General features: G+C 40.3%; 1 protein-coding gene across 10 annotated transcripts in view; it reads right to left on the reverse strand.

Annotated features, from left to right (window-relative positions):
• The window catches only part of LOC127452714 (protein cordon-bleu-like), a 165,702-nt gene that overhangs the window by 14,438 nt on the left and 133,147 nt on the right, over positions 1-18,117 (reverse strand). For 8 of the 10 annotated variants that reach the window (XM_051718352.1, XM_051718348.1, XM_051718350.1 and 5 more), the window contains 4 exons: positions 7,538-7,814; positions 3,382-3,500; positions 1,340-3,138; positions 1,065-1,184 (listed from right to left, as the gene is read on the reverse strand). In XM_051718352.1, coding sequence (XP_051574312.1) covers positions 1,065-1,184; positions 1,340-3,138; positions 3,382-3,500; positions 7,538-7,814 — 2,315 coding nt within the window. The remainder of the gene's footprint in view (positions 1-1,064; positions 1,185-1,339; positions 3,139-3,381; positions 3,501-7,537; positions 7,815-18,117) is intronic. The other 2 variants (XM_051718351.1, XM_051718345.1) reach the window with 1 other exon arrangement.

Below are 18,117 nucleotides of genomic sequence, written 5' to 3' on the forward strand. Positions count from 1 at the left end.
GCCTCTCATTGTTCGCATAGTTACGTGTTTTCACCCCCCAACCACCACCCCACCCAATCACCACCAGTTTAGGTCTCGTCCTAAGTAGGGGTAAACTCAACCATAAAACGGGGATTACGCCAAGTGATATAAGTATCTTTTCATTCATATTTAATCCAATAATCTTGAGTCTTTCTAATAGATTTTTTTTTTCTTTCCGGAGGGTCAAATAAATCAATACAATGTGAATGGACTGTACATACTTTTAATTCAAGAGTGTAATATAGGATTACAGGCTCACTAATTTCACCAGTTCTGTTGTATTTTGCCAGATATTCCAATTAATTTCTTCTAATAATCCCAGATAAAGGATATGATCATTTTTAATATTTTCCTGCATAATTAATCAGTACAGCTATATAACGGGTCAGTTATGTGTGACGTTGATATGTAAACACACACCCATCTCTGCGATTTCTATGGACATCACTTATTCATCGCAAATCGACTGTAAACATTACAGACATACAAAGTACTTTACAGACATATGTCAGGAAAACGAATCCCATCCAAACAGGGCTATACACACCGATATACTGGCAACTATCAAAAACATCTTATTTAAAAAATACGACAGCGCAAGAAAAACGTGTTTACATGAGACTTGAAATCATCGTGTTATTCTCTGCTTTTAAAGTCAGAATTTAAACAGGCATATATTCAACACTTACACACATTAGATATGTCAGTAAGGATGCTGGTAAAGGTGTTTTTATACATCACGAAACTGGGGTAATGTGCAAAAATCTATGTGTGTCGACTGGTTTTTGCTTTTACCCAGTTCAAGACCTTCCTATAATATAGGAAATCTGCTTAAAGCATGACCTTAATAACTTGTCGGCTTATTAAGCATAATCGGTGTAAGATCATGCATGTAAACATGCTAAAACTGAACGCACCTTAACACTCTGGCTACACTGCAAGTTAGCGATGCAATATGATGAAAAAAAAAAAACTAGATTGCTCCCTTTATAATATATTTTTGTATTCGTAAGTTGTGTAAGTCTGACAAATATTTAGCTTACCTTCTTCAGTCTGGTGGAGTTTCTTGGAGCTCTTATCGCAGATAGAAGTGCAGAATACTCACTCTCTACATCAATGAAAGATGGATTTTTAGCAATGTAACTGCTAGAAGAATCAGATACCTGGACAAAATACAAAGCAAGATTTAAAATTCCAATCATTTTCCTTCAAGTAAACTTATTTTTCAGCAAAACTATTTAATCTTATAAGGATGTTCCAAAATAGGTATTAACTTCATTTGCGCAATACAGTACATGCTGTGATTCTCAATTCTCACCTTTTTGAGACTTTCAATTCCCTCCCCAGACTGAATGGCCTCCATTAGCGAGCTATGGAGAGAAGTTTCCTTCTGGACAGGTTTAAAAACAACAGGCTTGAACTTCTTAACTGGTCCAAACGTGTTACCCTGGTTTGGTTCAGATGGAATATCGGATTCGTTTAACTCTGGCTTCTTTGTAAGTGGTGGACGTGTGGTGTCTGTTAGCATCTGTCGAAGTGAGGATGTGTCTGGGAACTTATTGATTGATGAGTCTTCTTCTGATGAGGATTTCAAGGGTATAATATGAGTGGAAATATATATTGAAGGCTGGACTTTGTTATTTATGGATTGTGAGTCCATAGATTTGGTTCCGTCTCTCCCATGAAGAGTGCCTTTATCAACACTACTAATCTGTTCAGAACCTGTTGGCTTTTCCGCTACATGACTGAGGTAACTTTGCGAGTGTTTAGAGCCAGCAAAAGGCGGCACTGAACTTTCTGTTGGTTTGAAAGCAGTAGCAGACTTATGCAACCTCACTGGAAGTGTGTTTGTAGGTCTAATCTCATTATTAAAACGTTGATAGACAAGTTGTTTTTGAACACCAACATTAGACTCCGTTCGCTCCGGAATGCTATCTATTTTAGTGCTGAGCAATCCATTGTTTTTAGCAATGGCCGAAGCTACGTATTGGCTAGATGTTCTTCTGGAGGGTTTAAGAAAAGAGAGATCACGCTTTTCAGCTGTGAAATAGGAATTCTCTACAGGCTCTGGAATCAATGGCTTACATGCCACTACTGATATGGAGTTCTTTTCTAATACATTCATCTCTTTGAGTGCTTCCTCAGGAAGTGATTTCTCTGAAAGTTTAGAGACTCCAGATACAAGTGAGGGTTTGACCACATCAGCATCTTTATTCTTCACCACAGGTCCTCGGCTGGTTGTAGATGACTGGTCTTGCTTCTCTGCAGAGCTCCAGAAAGCTTTGGCTTTGCCCAGTGAGGATTCTGTTGCACAAGTGGCCCCTTCAGGGCTGCAGTGTTTTTCTGGGGCCGTGGTAATCATTCTTTTTGTAACCATGTTGCCTTGTTCATCAATCTTAATGGCACCTATGACTAGAGAGCCTGCAGGCTTGGTAGTCTGGGACACAGCTGGCTTGGGAGGAATGACTGTGAAAGTTTTCATTCCAAACCGAGAGAAGGAACTCTGGGTGATCTTACCCTGAGTTGCCGGGGCTCTGTTAATAGGTCTTGTGTCTTCATTAGCAGTCTCTGTGCTCTGTCTTCGGACCATAGGTGCAGGCTTTAATCTATTTTCAGGAATCTTTTTCACACTTTGAACTGTCTGATGCACAACATGACCTTGAGGTTTCTGAGATACAATGTCTTTCTGGCTCTTTAGGTCTTCAGTTTCAGCTTTATTCTTAGTGTCAGGGTTTAAGACAACTTTCTGTTCCTTATCATCCGTGAGCTTTGTCTCTTTCGACCACTTCTGAGTAGCTGAAGATGGACTCACGTTTTTCTCAATACCTGTGAGCTTAATGTTTTGGGACTGCTTCTGAGTGGCTGAAGATGGATTCAGGTTTGTCTCATTTGTAAGGCAGGCATTGTTGTTTTTGTTTTGGATAGCCTCACATGGTGTACATGATTGGCGGATGACGTTTTGCGTGCTGCACAGCAGCGTCGCCTTAAACTCACTCATGCTGTATCGGTCGTCATCAGGAACTTCGTCAATGGTTGTAACTGGAATGTCCATGTCAACAATGGACACTGGGATTTCATCGTCTACAAAATCAGATGCTCCATCTGACTGAATGATGTCTAATATGCAGGAAAAACAGTTTTGAAGTAATTTAGACATTCATAGGGCAATATTGTGCATATTATCAAGTCTAAGTAAACAAAGTAAGTTTTCTGACAGTTATTATACATCAAATTGAAGACTGCTTCCATTAGGAAAACCTAGGAACAGTTATGATCAATTACTTAAGAAGCACAACTGAGTGGTTGAAAATGTTCCTTGGCTGAAGTCTTTCTGCCAGATGTTACCCATAGATAACTTGCCTGCAAGATTTGCGTCTAAATCGGCCAGGGTCAGGTGTATCTGAGCGGTGATCTCTGGATCATCTTCATAGCTATTCTGTCTCTTGACTGGCTGATGTCCTCGCTGAGTATTCGCACTACTTGGAAAAGAAGTGAATAAACATCTCAGCCGGTTGGGCATTTGTAAAAAGCAACAAAACAAAAGGCATGATCAACTTTTGTAAAGCTGTTCCTATTACTCTGAAACTCACAGTAATACTGCAGGTGATAACTGTGGCATATTTGTCAAGCTATTGGATGTGCCTTCAGTGTATCTTGTGTCTGTAGCAAACAGAAGTCTCAAACAGAAGGTTTGAGTCAGACCAATGGTGGGTAAATGACAAAAATGTATTAGCCATCATTATTTCGTAATGACCAAGAAACTATATTTAGCATTATTTGTGATCCTTGGACAATGGAATTATTCAGCAGTTTTTTTTTTTCATGCCTATTTGTAACAAACGGCAGGTCATTGTGTCACTCGCAGCATCATTTACAAGATGAGCCAGTGTCCTTCTTGGTAAAAATGCACAAAAATATGAAGACCTATGATGACTGTGTGTGTATTTTCATTTTGGTGGCTTGATACTAGGAAAATTCAACATATGTGTTGCCATATGGTGTTCTGGATCCTATAAAAACTAGTAAATGGTTTGAAATGATTACTTACTACAGTTCCAGAAATAGTAACCCGTCAACTACCGAGTAACTAATTTTATTTACTCACCAATACATTTTCATTGGTCGATGTGACAATTTATGTATCGTGGCGACGATGTAAAGTGTCAATCGATAGAGATTTTGCTATATCATGTATATTGCAATATGTAACTATCCTTGTGCGCAGCGTGGGCTTATCTATCAGTGGGCAGGGCTTCACGTGAGACTGAGAGAATTTAATCTAATTTAATTCTCATCTGACAGGTGAGCTGCATGCGCTATCCCTGGAGCACGCAAGTGCGCACGAGTCTAGCAGGATTCCCAAAATTGACAGGAGAGTGCAGAGTGGGATCACTCATGCTACTCAAACATTTTTGACCCAGGAAAAACATCTCCACAGAAAGGGATGACACCCAAACAAGTCAAGAAAATGAAGAGGACATTGTTATTTTAAAAAACAGGTTCGAAATCTGTGGTGTAGGTTCACAAAAGCCAAATGAGAGCAGAAAAATATAATATGCAAACTGTGTCACACGACGATAATCTCTCATAATACAAGCAATTTGTTTTACCTCCTAAAAATGAAGCACGCAAAATTATATTATTATGAAAGGCAAAAGATGCGCTTTGTATTAATTCGACTATCATTTTCAGCAAGAAGTGTTAATTGTTGTTGCATTTGTCCCCCCTTTTTTCCCTTTTGTATTATTTTCTTTGTTGTATTGCTTTGGGAAGATCGAGTTTATTGAGAATATTTTATAATAATAATAATATTGGCAGCAACATATCAGATTGAAATGTGGCATATTGTGAAATTTAGCATTATGGTAAGAATGATTTTATATATATATATATATATATTATTATTTTTTTTAACTTTTACTATTGTCAGGAATTAAATAAAGAGAAAATTATATAAGAGGAAATATTTGGATGTATTTAATTCACTGACTGAATTACAGAAAAATATGCATTACTATATGTAAGGAATAATTGTCAACGGACCGGAGTCAATTATTCCGCTCATACCAAGGTTACCACACCTTAAGACATCGTTCAGGTTTTTATCTCAAGACATTTTCTGTTTTTGTTTTGTCCCTAAAAAGCTCTTGTGGGAGGAACTACTTTCTTCCGCCACGGAATCAGCGTCTAGCTTTGATCAAGCTCAAGTCTTCATTGCTAGTTCAAAAAACAACACTTTAGAACTAGCAACGGAAGATGCACTGCCTTTCAGCATTTAAGTAACAAGGTAGTGCATGTGTGTGAGCGAGAGAAAGAGAGAAACTGATAGAGATCATGAGAGATCTTAACCGAATTACCTGTGTTTGAAGTGGCTCTCATCAGAAATAACATTGCTTCAAATAGCCAAAATGTAAGTTTAAGTATACTTCTCAGCAGCAGCGAGTGTCGCCATTCTTGTATATAGCTTTTCCAATCTCCCGAGAGTGTTTGTGTGAGAGCGAAAGAGAGGGGAAGGGGGAGCACGACGGTGCTTTCCACTATCGCTATGAGAGGCTGATTAGGGCGAAATATATTTAAACATTAAAAGTTGCCCATATTAAAAGTTATTTCGGATAATAGAAACTGTCGTACTGATCAAGTCTTGGGGGTGCGGCTCTGTTTGATGGTCGTGTCTCGAGTCTCTATGTGTGTGTGCATGTGCGTTTGCATGTGTATAAGCGTGTGTAAGTGTGGGTGAGACGAGAGAGAGAGAGAGAGAGAGCGCGCAAGGGCACTTTTCAACCAAAATTGATATAAATTCAGGATATTATAGACATTATTTGTCATTCTTATCTGATGTACTTACCGATGTCTTTGTTTTAAGTGGTTATTTTGCTGTGGTAGTCTGTATGATGTGTTTGAGTGTGGATGAGATGAGAGAGTAAGGGAGTGCAAGGGTGCTTTTCAATCGAAATTGAAATAAATTTAGGATATTATAGACATTGTTTGTCATTCTTCTCTGATGTACTTACCAATGTCTTTGTTTTAACTGGTTATTTTGCTGAGGCTCTTTGAAATAACTGAAATAATTTGGTGAAATGATATGGAACCATTATGCGGTCAAGACCTGGAACAACTTCATAGCTGTGCATTTACTTGAAAAACAATTGCACACCTTAGAACGTCTGTCAACCAATCACAATCAAGCATTCAACAGACCTGTGGTATAAGGTTATTTAATACATAAGCCAATTTTAATGGAGCGAGATGCTGGAGCTTAGTCTGCAGGCTTTGGTGGAGGCTCCGCTCATATACATCTGGATCCCAGTCAGCACTTTCAGCACCAAAAAGCAAAGTTTTGAAAAGCCAGACTCCACAGTCAGCCCTGGAGGAACTGGCTGGAAATGGATAAACGTGAGACTAGGGAGAACGAGAGAGATAAGTCCTCCGCTTTGTCTCTACTCTGCCTGGGAGTGCTATTGATTGCTGTCCAGTCGAGGAATAAAAAGCCAATAAAAGGATAGGACTATTTGCATTTTAGAAGTTCAAATAATGGAGCACAGATTAGACATTGTGAATATAAAAATGACTTCAGCAATGTTTGTTTTGAAGATGCAAAACATCTAAAACTATGATGAAAACTATTCCTATTCAAATGTGTGGGTAAAATTTATCAGAGCCTTGTGTCTTTCACTTTTATTGTATTTATACCAGTCCCTGCTGAAAAATCCAGCTACAACAAGTCAACATGAGATCAAAATTGACTTTATTTAATTTCTTAATACACATTACTGATCTTTATTGTTATCTATTCATCAGTGCACAGTATTCTTAAGAAGACAAAAAATGCTTTTATCAAATTTTATCGAAAATGTTTAATTTACTCTATCTCTAAAACAACTTTCATTTTGGCAAATGTCACGCTTAATGTTAACCAATTAATACTGGTTAATGTTAATCAACAGCCAAATAGCTATTTAGGCACTGTTTTGTGCAATCCACTAAATGCTGTGATGGCTGTGTTTCAGGTGTGGAGAAGTCCTCCACAATTTACTGTAAGCTTGCATTTAGATCTGGCTTCATTCTAGCATGGAATGCCCACTTTTCATGATCTAATCAGTTTGTGGGAAATAAAATCAAGCCCCGTCATACATATTTTTTCTTGTTGAATATCCTGTTTCACGAAATACATCACATTGTGAAAGGCTAAAATGGTTGCGAATGCTGTTTCATGATGACTTTCAGGTGGTAGCTAGTTTCTAGCTGAAACCAATCTGGTTTAGGACAATGACCAGCTTCACTACCAGTAGGTGGAAACCTGGCTGAACTGGTAGACCATCTTAGACCAGCAAATAACCACCTACTATGTTCATTATGCTGAATGTATCTGGATTTCCCAGTAGGAAGTATCACAGGGGGTATTAAAATACATATAGTAGTAGTTTTACTTTTGCAAGAGTTTTTTAATTTTTTATTTATTTACCTTTTTTTTTTTTTAAGTGGAAAGGTGAATGTATGTGCATGCACATGGGAATACCTGTGTCTGGAGTCCCAGGTGGCACAGCCCTCATCGCTGTCACTGTAAGAGTCTTTGGACTGCTTTACACGCAGAGCTGAGCCACTGTTTAGAGACATGATGTCCACATCAGATTGAATCCTTTCAGATGGAGACACTGGACCCGGCTCTTCAGCCATGCCCTCTGATGCTGCATAGCCCTGGTCTGCAAAACTCTCATTGCTGGCCAAAGACACCGTCTCTACTTCCTGCTCTGCTTTCTTCTCCAACACAGTCTTGTGAGCTGAATGCTGCCAGGCTGAAAGAGGAGATAAAATGGCATTGTCATTGATGCCATGATGGTATTTTAGATTGGGTAAATTATGTTACATGATTCATCAAGTCACCAGGACCACAAGAACACAGAGGAGTCAAAAACGTTCATGTACACATATTCTATGAAAGCATGCACATTGCAAAAGAGGGGATGAGGGAAAAAGATGACAAATCTAACAAAGACAGGTGTGAGATTGCAGGCAGTCAATCATTAATTCCTTTCAAAATTATTTTAAAGGTATAGTTCACCCAAAAATGAATGAACCATTTACTCACCTACCAAATGTCATTCCAAACATATATAAGTGTCTTATGTCATGATACACTTCCATTGTATAGAAAAAAAGATGCAATAAAAGTGAATGGTGACTAAGGCTGTCAGTCCCCTTATATTTTACCTACTATGGTTCACATAAGAATGTAATTCAAATGAGTTTGGAACAATGCGAGGGTGAGTAAATAAATTTTAATGTTTGGGTGAACTAAGTTGTGTGACGTCACATGGAGTACTTGAACCTTCAGAACAAGTGATCAATCTTCAATGTTTGAAGTTTCTTTATACTGCAAACATTATGCTGAGGCAAGCATCACTTTTACTATTGTTCATACTCAGGGTTAGGGACCTGAACAAAGCCCTTTCCTTAAGTATTCAACTTCAGGGCGTAACTTAACCTGCTTAACTTTTTTGTGTTACATTCATGAATGATACCTTAAATCACACGGCTTGTTGAGGAATGGTGTGCTATTACTATTTATAAGCAATATTTTGGCTTAAGCAATCACCTAGCATTTGCATATCAATGCCCTGGTAACTACTCTCAACACCACTGCATCCAAGCATTGAGGCAGCGAGTTTTGAATGGGCAAGCACCAATTACATTTTCTTCAGAAAACATAATATATTTATCCAATCTAGATAGTTATATACAAAAATCTGATTGGACAAATAGCATTCCAAGAGTGCTGATATACAGTATAACAGCACTGGGATGTTTCACTATTTGTATCATACTGTTTCTCCGTGTTTGTTGCTTTCCAGACAGTGGTGGGGATTTTGATTTATTGTTAATTTTGATTTATTCACTGATTCAAACAGTGAACATTTCTTGGGACTGCATATTTACACCAGCCGGTGGTGACAAATGAGCATCTTTTATGTTATGAGTCATTTAATTGTTGAATCAACTAATTTGCTAAAATACACAATGGTTTAGCACCAAAACAATGACCACATTTACATGCACTTCAGAAAAAGATTTATTCCAGGGTTTTGCAGAAAGCAGCGTTCTGAAACGTCATGTAAACTAGAATGCCATTTTCATTACACCGCTTAAGGGATTAAGAGAAAGTGGTTTAACACACCAGTGGCTTGTTGTACAAAGCCAGTTTCCTCAAGAAGGAGGGTCGTTTTTTTTTACCGGTGTTCATCGCCAATGCAACTTACGTCACAAGGCTAACCTGCTCCGGAGCAGGTTTTATTCTAGGTTACAGAATACTGATATCGAACCAATCAGCTGTGAGTAACGTGATATCTCTGATGCAATGAAGTCACTCCCACTGTATCTTTTGCTCCAAATTAAAGCACCCTTCACAGGAAAATTTATACATTTCATTCATTTATATTTATATATTAAGATTTTACATATTATTAGACCTGTAAATTAAGATATTATAAGATGGTTTATTTGAGAGATCGGGGAACCTTGTATCTTTTGAGCAGCACATTACAATTTATTTTTGAGTGTCTTTGCATTCCTTTACAAACTGTACCTGTATGAAGTGTGTGATGTTGAGAACCTCAAAAAAAAAAAAAAAAAAAAAAAAAAAAAATACTGCTTTCAAAAGTGTAAGATGATTCTCACATTTTAAAGACAGATTTAATGTGTGACGAGTCTTTGCACATGAACAAATATTCTGGTTAAAATTATACTGTAGACTATCACAAAAAGTGACATTGCTTGCGCTTCATTAAATTATATTGGGCTTTTCTTTTAAATTAAAATAAAACCTTTTACATTTTAGATAAATATATAGATTTTTATTATTTTAAAATGAATAAGCCTGTATGTTCTTACTGTGAACCTATATGCCTATAAATTAAATTAAACATTATATTATTGTTTTTTCTTTCGTGGCAGCAGCGGTTTCTTCATGCTGTGTAAATGTTAAAATAGAGCATAAAATAGTGACATCTTCCTCAGATGCCAAGTTTGTTATATACAAAAGCGTCAAGGGGAAATTACGTTGTTGTTGTGGAAAAAGTTGCTTACTGTCTGAACCACATATATACGAGAGTAAAGAGAATGCCACTAATACAGTAAGTAAACTAGAACGCAGCTTTCTTGCAATAAGCCGATTTGTGATGTCCACGTAAACACAGTCATTGGAAATGAACAAGAACGATTTGTTCACTTCAAAGATTAGTTCAAAAACACTGAAAAAAAAAAAAAAAAAAAAAACGAAACACCACTTGTTCAATACCAGAGCATGAGTACAGTGAAAAGACCGGAGTTGTCCTTGATGCTTTGGCTTTTTTTGGAATAATTTTGCTGGCCAGGTTTGTCTGAAACAAACTTTATTTAATACTTGTTCGTTCAATAACAGCCGAATCACAGCCATTTAGATATACAAATTAACATCACAATTGTGTGTGTGATATTGCTTAAATATAGTAGCTCTTTTTAGATGTATATACCAGTAGATCTGTATTGCGTTATTTATGTTTCATTCTCACCAAAGCTATGATAGAGTAAATAAAATCAGGTGAAATGCGGGTCATGGATTCAAGCCAAACGTAATAAACCAAACAGAATTCAGTTTGTTCTCAAGAAACTGCTTGTGCAAATAAGTGTGTCCCAACACCCTCCTATTCTTCAAACTGAAGTACAGCACGCTTTTTCTTTCTCTCATTTTGCTGTTTCTGCACATTGATCTGTTCTGATAGGGTCACAGGCAACAGAAAAAGAAAATAAAAAAACATTGTTAAATGCAAATACAATGCAACAAACCACATCACTGGACAATGTTAGGATCGCAAAATGAATAGGCTATTTAACTTTTCAAAAGGAATGAAAAAATGCTCCCAATAATACATTTTGATATTAATTTTTATTTTATTTTTTGGTACTATATAGGGTTGCAACTCAATGTCCAATGTAAAATCTAGCTCCTGGTGCAAAGCCAGTTGAGAACCACTGATCAAAACCCTAAAACCACTCACATAATCATCTGCTATTACAATAAATGCATCCAACTTTTCAGAACATTCAAAACAAACCAGAGAGATAACAAAGTAGTTTTTACTGGAGGAACCTCTGGGTGAACTCAGTGCAGTGAGTGAATATGTGTGTGTTAAGGTTTGTATTTAGTAGTTAGGCTGAGAAGAGGCCTGTTCCTGGATTCATTGTGACTCACAAGCTGTTTCCCAACACTTTCCCAGCAGAGCTCATATATACACCAGCTGCAACCATAGAAAATCTATGTAGAAACGTGCACACATGCACACACGCACGTTTGTTTCACTATATTAGTGAGGACATCTCATAGACTTCCACTGATTTCATTGCAGGCTAATGATATTTTCTATCCCCTAACCCTAACCATTGCAGAAACCTGTGCATATATGTAGATGTATAGCTAAACATGATTTGGCTGATTTATGAGCCTTTTTTTCTGGTGAGGACCACCTAATAAAATCCTCACTAGTAGGCTTTCTACCAGTTTCACTATATTAGTGAGGACATTTTCACAAATTTGGCACTCACAAATATAGTGAAACCTGTACACAAACACACACACACAGACTTACTTTAATACTATCGATTAGTGGCACATGGCATCTTGTGTCACGAGTTAACAATGTAACATACAAAATTTTTTTTTAAATTGTTTTATGAAATAAGTGCCGTAACCCACACTGCTAGGTCAGAAATGCAAGTTAAAAACACAGTGCCTTCCCAAGTTGCTAACCATTACAACCACACCAAACATGACAACGTGCTTGCATAGGTCCTCGTTTAGTAAAATTATACACACTTATTCATGCAAATACACTGCAATACAGTGAGTGCACCTGCTTTTTTTTTTTTTTTTTTATAATTACAATAATAATTACAATTATTATTACTATTGCAATTAATATTAAATAGTAGCATTGTCTTGATTATACAAACACCCATTCAAAGCTCTCACCTTCATGCAAGCATGCTAATAAAACAAACCATCTTATGGGTAAACCACATCCTTCCAGGGGAAAAATCGTTGCACAGTAGTGGTGTTCCATTGTACTGAATCCTTGGTTTATTTCCAGAGTGATTTGGCATTAAATGTATACATAACTAACAGAAGCAATAAGTAGCATTTAATAAAAAATTCCTAAGAAATTAATAGCACTTTGTGGTACTTAATATAGATTGTAATTATGTAATGTCCTGCAGTGATAGTTTAATAAAAGCGTTTTTAAATGAGCATTTACTTCACATAAAATTTAGCAATCACTTAGCAGACTGATCATAGTAAACTGGCAAGCTAAACAGAAAAAAACTACCTATTGCCACATAAATGTTGAGTAGGGAGACAGGTATACTAAACTTGACTTATGCATAATAATTACTAATAGATCAATACATCAGTTAGACAATTAACCAATACCTGTGCCAAATAACTGTGACCAATTTGCAGATTAGGTGGTCATTACGACTAATGTCAGTTCAAACATCAAATGACAGTCAATAATGCTTGTCATTTTTTTTTTTTTTTTGTGAATTGTTTTAATATTAAAGTAATATTCTGGGTTCAAATTTAGCTCAATCAACAGAATTTCAATTAACATTCCACAAAATATTATATAAAACATATTATAGATTGGCCTCATTCACTTCCATTTTTAGTGCCTCACTGTAACCCTGATTTTTGAGGGACAAATAAAAATAAATTTTTTGGTAATTAACATTATGCCACAAATGCTGTCTATTGAGCATAACTTGAATTGAAGCAGGAATATTCCTTTAAATTTGTAAAATAATGTTCATTAGAATTAACCAATTTTATGAACATTCAATTCGTTATTATAAAATGTACATCGGCATTATATCAATCATGTTCTCCCAACTCTCCATATATCACAGGTTTAGGCTTAGGTTCACCCAAAATGAAAATTCTCTCATCATTTACTCACCCTCATTCCATCCCAGATGTGAACGACTTTCTTCTGCAGAACACAAAGATTTTTAGAAGAATATCTCAGCTCTGCGGGTCCATTCTATGCAAGTGGATGGTGACCAAAACTAGGGCTGGGCATTGATACAGATTTCCCGATTCTGATTCACAAGCTCTCGATTAGATTCCGATTCGATATCAATTCATTTGGGTTTATTTCAGTTATAATGTCCCTTTTGCTAATGCTGTTAATTATACAGGGGACCTTTTAACTAAGTACATTAGGAAAATATAAATTTTACTAATTAGATTTTATTACTTTTTTCATAATTTTGGTCACATTTTGGCTTTTTAAAAATGAACAAATAAATGTATTCAACCAATAAATATGATATTATATTTCATATATTATTTCTGCATTTCTGTAAAAAGTGCCTTTAAATGAGCGCATGTTAACTAGAGAGGACTTGAATGGCTTTACCTCATCTGTGCAGTGCATGATTAGAATAAAAAAAAAAAAATAATAATTTTTGAACAACAACTGACTGTAAAGAACAGAAAGGGTATTAAAAGAGACCGTATTCAGTGACAAACGGGTTGCGTGGATCTCATCTTGGTCACACATTACATTGAACAACTTTAACTCTCAACACGCTGTGAAAGGATCTCGCTGCTGAACACTTCACGACTGAACTACACGATTACTGGTGAGTGAAATGTAAACATTTACCAGTCAGTTGGGAAAACCAATGCATGCAAAAATGCAATATTTTTACCCACCCCTAACCAAAAATCTGAAGCTCCAAAAAGCAGATCAAGTTAGCATAAACATAATCCATCAAACTCCAGCAGTTTAATCCATGTCTTCTGAAGCGATCCAGTTGGTTTTTGGTGAGAACAGACTAAAATGTAATTCCTTTTTCACTATACAGTACATCACGTCATCATCAGTCTCCTTGGGGTGATCGTGATTTCAAGCTCGATTACACTTCCTACAGCGCCATCTAGTGCTCTGTGCATGCATCAAGCACTAGGAAGTGTAATCAAGCTTGAAATCATGATGATGTCTAGAGACTGCAATAGCAAGTTGTACAGTGAAAAGGAGTTACATTTTGGTCTGTTCTCACCCAAAACCAGAGTTTGATGGATTATGTTTATGCTGACATCACCTCCTTTTTGGTGCTTCAAAGTTCTGGCCACCATTCACTTGCATTGTATGGACCTACAGAGTTCAGATATTCTTCTAAAAATCTTAATTTGTGTTTTCATATTGTTTTCTGCAGCAGAAAAAAAAAGTCATACACATCAGGGATGGCACGAGGGCGAGTACATTTTTAGGTGAACTATCCCTTTAACAAGCATTTGTCAAAACAAAGTGCCCAAAATCTGTTTAAATGTTTTTCAAAAGGTTATCAACAGCCAGATGAACGTCAGGGTTAAACCATAAATCAAAACAGCATTTCCAATTTTTGTAAACATAGACAGTTTTATTCTCAGTATTTTTTTTTTGTCGCATCCTGTAAATCTGTGCTTTACCTACCCACAGATACACTGATCACGAGAGTGATACAAAGGAACAGTAAACAGTTCTCTTTTGTTTAGAAACACTTCTTTTTCCCTTGTGAAGCAAACCAGCATGCAACAGCGGGAAGCAAAACCCGTTTCTGTTGTATGACCTGACCGGTGTACATGAGGTTTGAAAATGTCATGGTTACTTGTGTAACCTCCGTTCCCTGATGGAGGGAACAAGAAGTTGTGTCGATCTAGTGACACTTGGGGTCACTCTTGGGAGCCCGAGACACCTCTGGTCTTTGATAAAAGGCCAATGAAAATTGGCGAGTGGTATTTGTATGCCACTCCCCCAGACATACGGGTATAAAAGGAGCTGGCGTGCAACCACTCATTCAGGTTTTATGCTGAGGAGCCGAGACAAGGTCCGGCCATTTCAGAGGGTAGTTCAATGTTGTGGCAAGAGGGACACAAGTCGGGGGGTGTCCCTCCCAAGGGGAGGACACCATGGAGACCACACCTCGCCCAGAGAGAGGGGGGATATTTAAGTGGAAAATACGTCACATGGTCTTGCCGAACTATGTCGGAAGTATGTCATGTGGAGAAGTCTCATTGTAGATTCTACCCAACGGGGGAGGATTTACTACAAACATGGAGACTGTGGCAGAGGGGGCTCTGCCCAAGGAAGACACAGTTTGCCAACAGGGAAATGAATTAGTGGAAGATATACATCGCATGGGGTTACCTTACAGGGAATCGCCACATGCGGAGCACCTTCCCCAGAACAGGGCTCTTAGTTAGCACGTGTACTGGGCCGGCAGCGAGTCTCTCCGAAAACTCGACTGCCACAGGGCTCGGAGGAAGTCAACCAGGGAAAATAGTTTGTGAACACTACTGGGAATTAATAGCGCATGTCTTCAGCTCAGAGGAGGTGAAAGGCGCTATGTGCAAGCGATACTCCCGGCTGGCTATCCCGGGCTTATCCGCTTGTATTGCGTGCCACTACCCGGGACGAAACCGGTTCCACCCGGAGGTTGTAGAACCTGGCAAAGGTGTTGGGTATTGCCCAGCCTGCTGCTCTGCAAATGTCTGCTAGAGAGGCACCCCTGGCCAGGGCCCAGGAGGCCGCTACACCCCTGGTAGAATGGGCTCGTAGCCCTACCGGGGCCGGCACGTCCTGGGCGAGATATGCCGTAGCTATGGCGTCAATGAAACAGTGGGCAATCCTCTGCTTGAAGACAGCACTTCCTTTCTGCTGTGCAACAAATCAGACAAAGAGCTGCTCAGAGATCCTAAAGCTCTGCGTGCAATTCAAATAGATGCGTAAAGCGCGCACCGGACACAGCAACGACAGGGCTGGGTCTGTCTCCTCCTGGGGCAGCGCTCGCAGGTTCACCACCTGGTCCCTAAAAGGAGTCGTGGGAACCTTGAGCACATAGCCCGGTTGGGGTCTCAAGATCACGTGAGAGTAGCCCGGACCGAACTCCAGGCACGTTTCGCTGACAGAGAACGCTTGCAGGTCTCCTACCCTCTTGATGGAAGTGAGCGCAGTCAGGGGGGCAGTCTTCAAGGAGAGTGCCTTAAGCTCAGCTGACTGCAAAGGCTCAAAGGGGGCTCTCTGTAGACCCTGAAGAACTACAGAGAGGTCCCATGCAGGAACGAGGTGCGGTCTGGAGGGGTTCAGCCTCCTGGTGCCTCTCAGGAACCTGATGATCAGGTCGTGCTTCCCTAAGGACTTACCGTCCACTGTGTCGTGGTGTGCTGCTATAGCAGCAACGTACACCAAGGTGGAAGGGGACAGCCGCCCTCCCAACCTCTCCTGCAGGAAGGAAAGCACAGATCCGACTGCGCATCTCTGCGGGTCTTCCCGTCGGGAAGAACACCACTTAGCGAACAGACGCCACTTAAAGGCATGCAGGCGCCTCGTAGAGGGGGCCCTAGCCTGAGTGATCATGTCTACCACTGCGGGTGGTAGACTGCTTAGGTCTTCCGCGTCCCGTCCAGGGGCCAGACATGGAGATTCTAGAGGTCAACCTGTGCCTGTCTGAATCAACTCCAGATCAGCTGGACCACCTGAGGGTGGAGTCTCCACTCTCCCCTGAGGATAACCTGCCGTGACAGTGCGTCCGCTGCAGTGTTGAAGTCGCCCGGGATGTGAGTGGCTTTCAGCAACTTGAGGTGCTGCTGACTCCAGAGGAGGAGACGGCGGTCGAGTTGTGACATACAACGAGAGCGCAGTCTGCCTTGGTGGTGGACATATGCTACCATTGCCGCGTTATCTGTCCGAACTAAAACGTGCTTGCCCTGGATCAACGGCCGGAACCTCCGCAGGGCGAGCAGAATTGCCAGCAACTTGAGGCAGCTGATGTGCCAACACAGCCGTGGACCCGTCCATAAGCCGGCGGCTGCGTGCCCATTGTAAACAGCTCGTTTTGGAGGCGTCTGTCGTGACCACGACGCACCTGGAGACCTGCTCTAGGGGAACGCTTGCCCGTAGAAACGTGATGTTGGTCCAAGGGCTGAAGAGACAGTGACAGACCGGCGTGATGACCACGCAATGTGTCCCGCGGTGCCATGCCCATCTCGGGACTCGAGTCTGAAGCCAGTGCTGAAGCGGTCTCATATGCATCAACCCGTGCGGGGTGGCCACCGCTGAGGATGCCATATGCCCCAGGAGCCTCTGAAAGAGTTTCAGTGGAACCGTTGTTTTCTGTTTGAACGCCTTCAAACAGGTCAGCACTGACTGTGCGTGCTCGTTCGTGAGTCACTGTCAATGAGACTGAATTCAACTCCAAACCAAGAAAAGAGATGCTCTGAACCGGGAAGAGCTTGCTCTTTTCCCAGTTGACCCGAAGCCCTAATCGGCTGAGGTGCGAGAGCACCAAGTCCCTGTGTGCACACAACATGTCCTGAGAGTGAGCTAGGATTAGCCAATTGTCAAGATAGTTGAGAATGCGAATGCCCACCTCCCTTAACGTGGCAAGAGCTGCCTCTGCGACCTTCGTGAAGACGCGAGGAGACAAGGACAGACCGAAAGGGAGGACCTTGTACTGATATGCCCGACCCTCAAATGCAAACCAGAGGAAGGGTCTGTGTCGAGGTAGAAAGCACGCGTCCTTCAGGTCTAATGCCGTGAACCAATCTTGATGCTGTGTAAAGCCCGGTTCAGTACTCGCAGGTCCAAGATTGTCCGCAACCCACCGCCTTTTTTCGGTATGATGAAGTAGGGGCTGTAAAACCCCTTCTTCATCTCGGCCGGAGGGACAGGTTCTAGATCTCCGCGCGCAAGGTAGCAGCATTTTCGTCCTTCACCAAGGTGAAACGGATACCGCTGAACCTGGGCGGATGCCTGGTGAACATCATCGCGATGGATCAGCCATCGCGATGGATTGGAAAGCGCAAGCCACGCATCCAAGTTCCGCATGAGGGGGACATTGAAGCACTTACTTGGCTCCTTGTGACCACCCCCGGAACAGCCTGGGACGGGGGAGGAAGAGGCCTGTCCTCGCAACCCGTGGAGACTGTCACATCGGGGGCAGATGTGTGCCACATCTAGGCACGCAGGGGTGGGGAGACCGCCACTGGAGTGTCAATCCTGCAAGGGTAAAATGACATCCGTG

The sequence above is a fragment of the Myxocyprinus asiaticus genome, chromosome 15, assembly GCF_019703515.2.
Source record: "Myxocyprinus asiaticus isolate MX2 ecotype Aquarium Trade chromosome 15, UBuf_Myxa_2, whole genome shotgun sequence".
NCBI lineage: Eukaryota > Metazoa > Chordata > Actinopteri > Cypriniformes > Catostomidae > Myxocyprinus > Myxocyprinus asiaticus.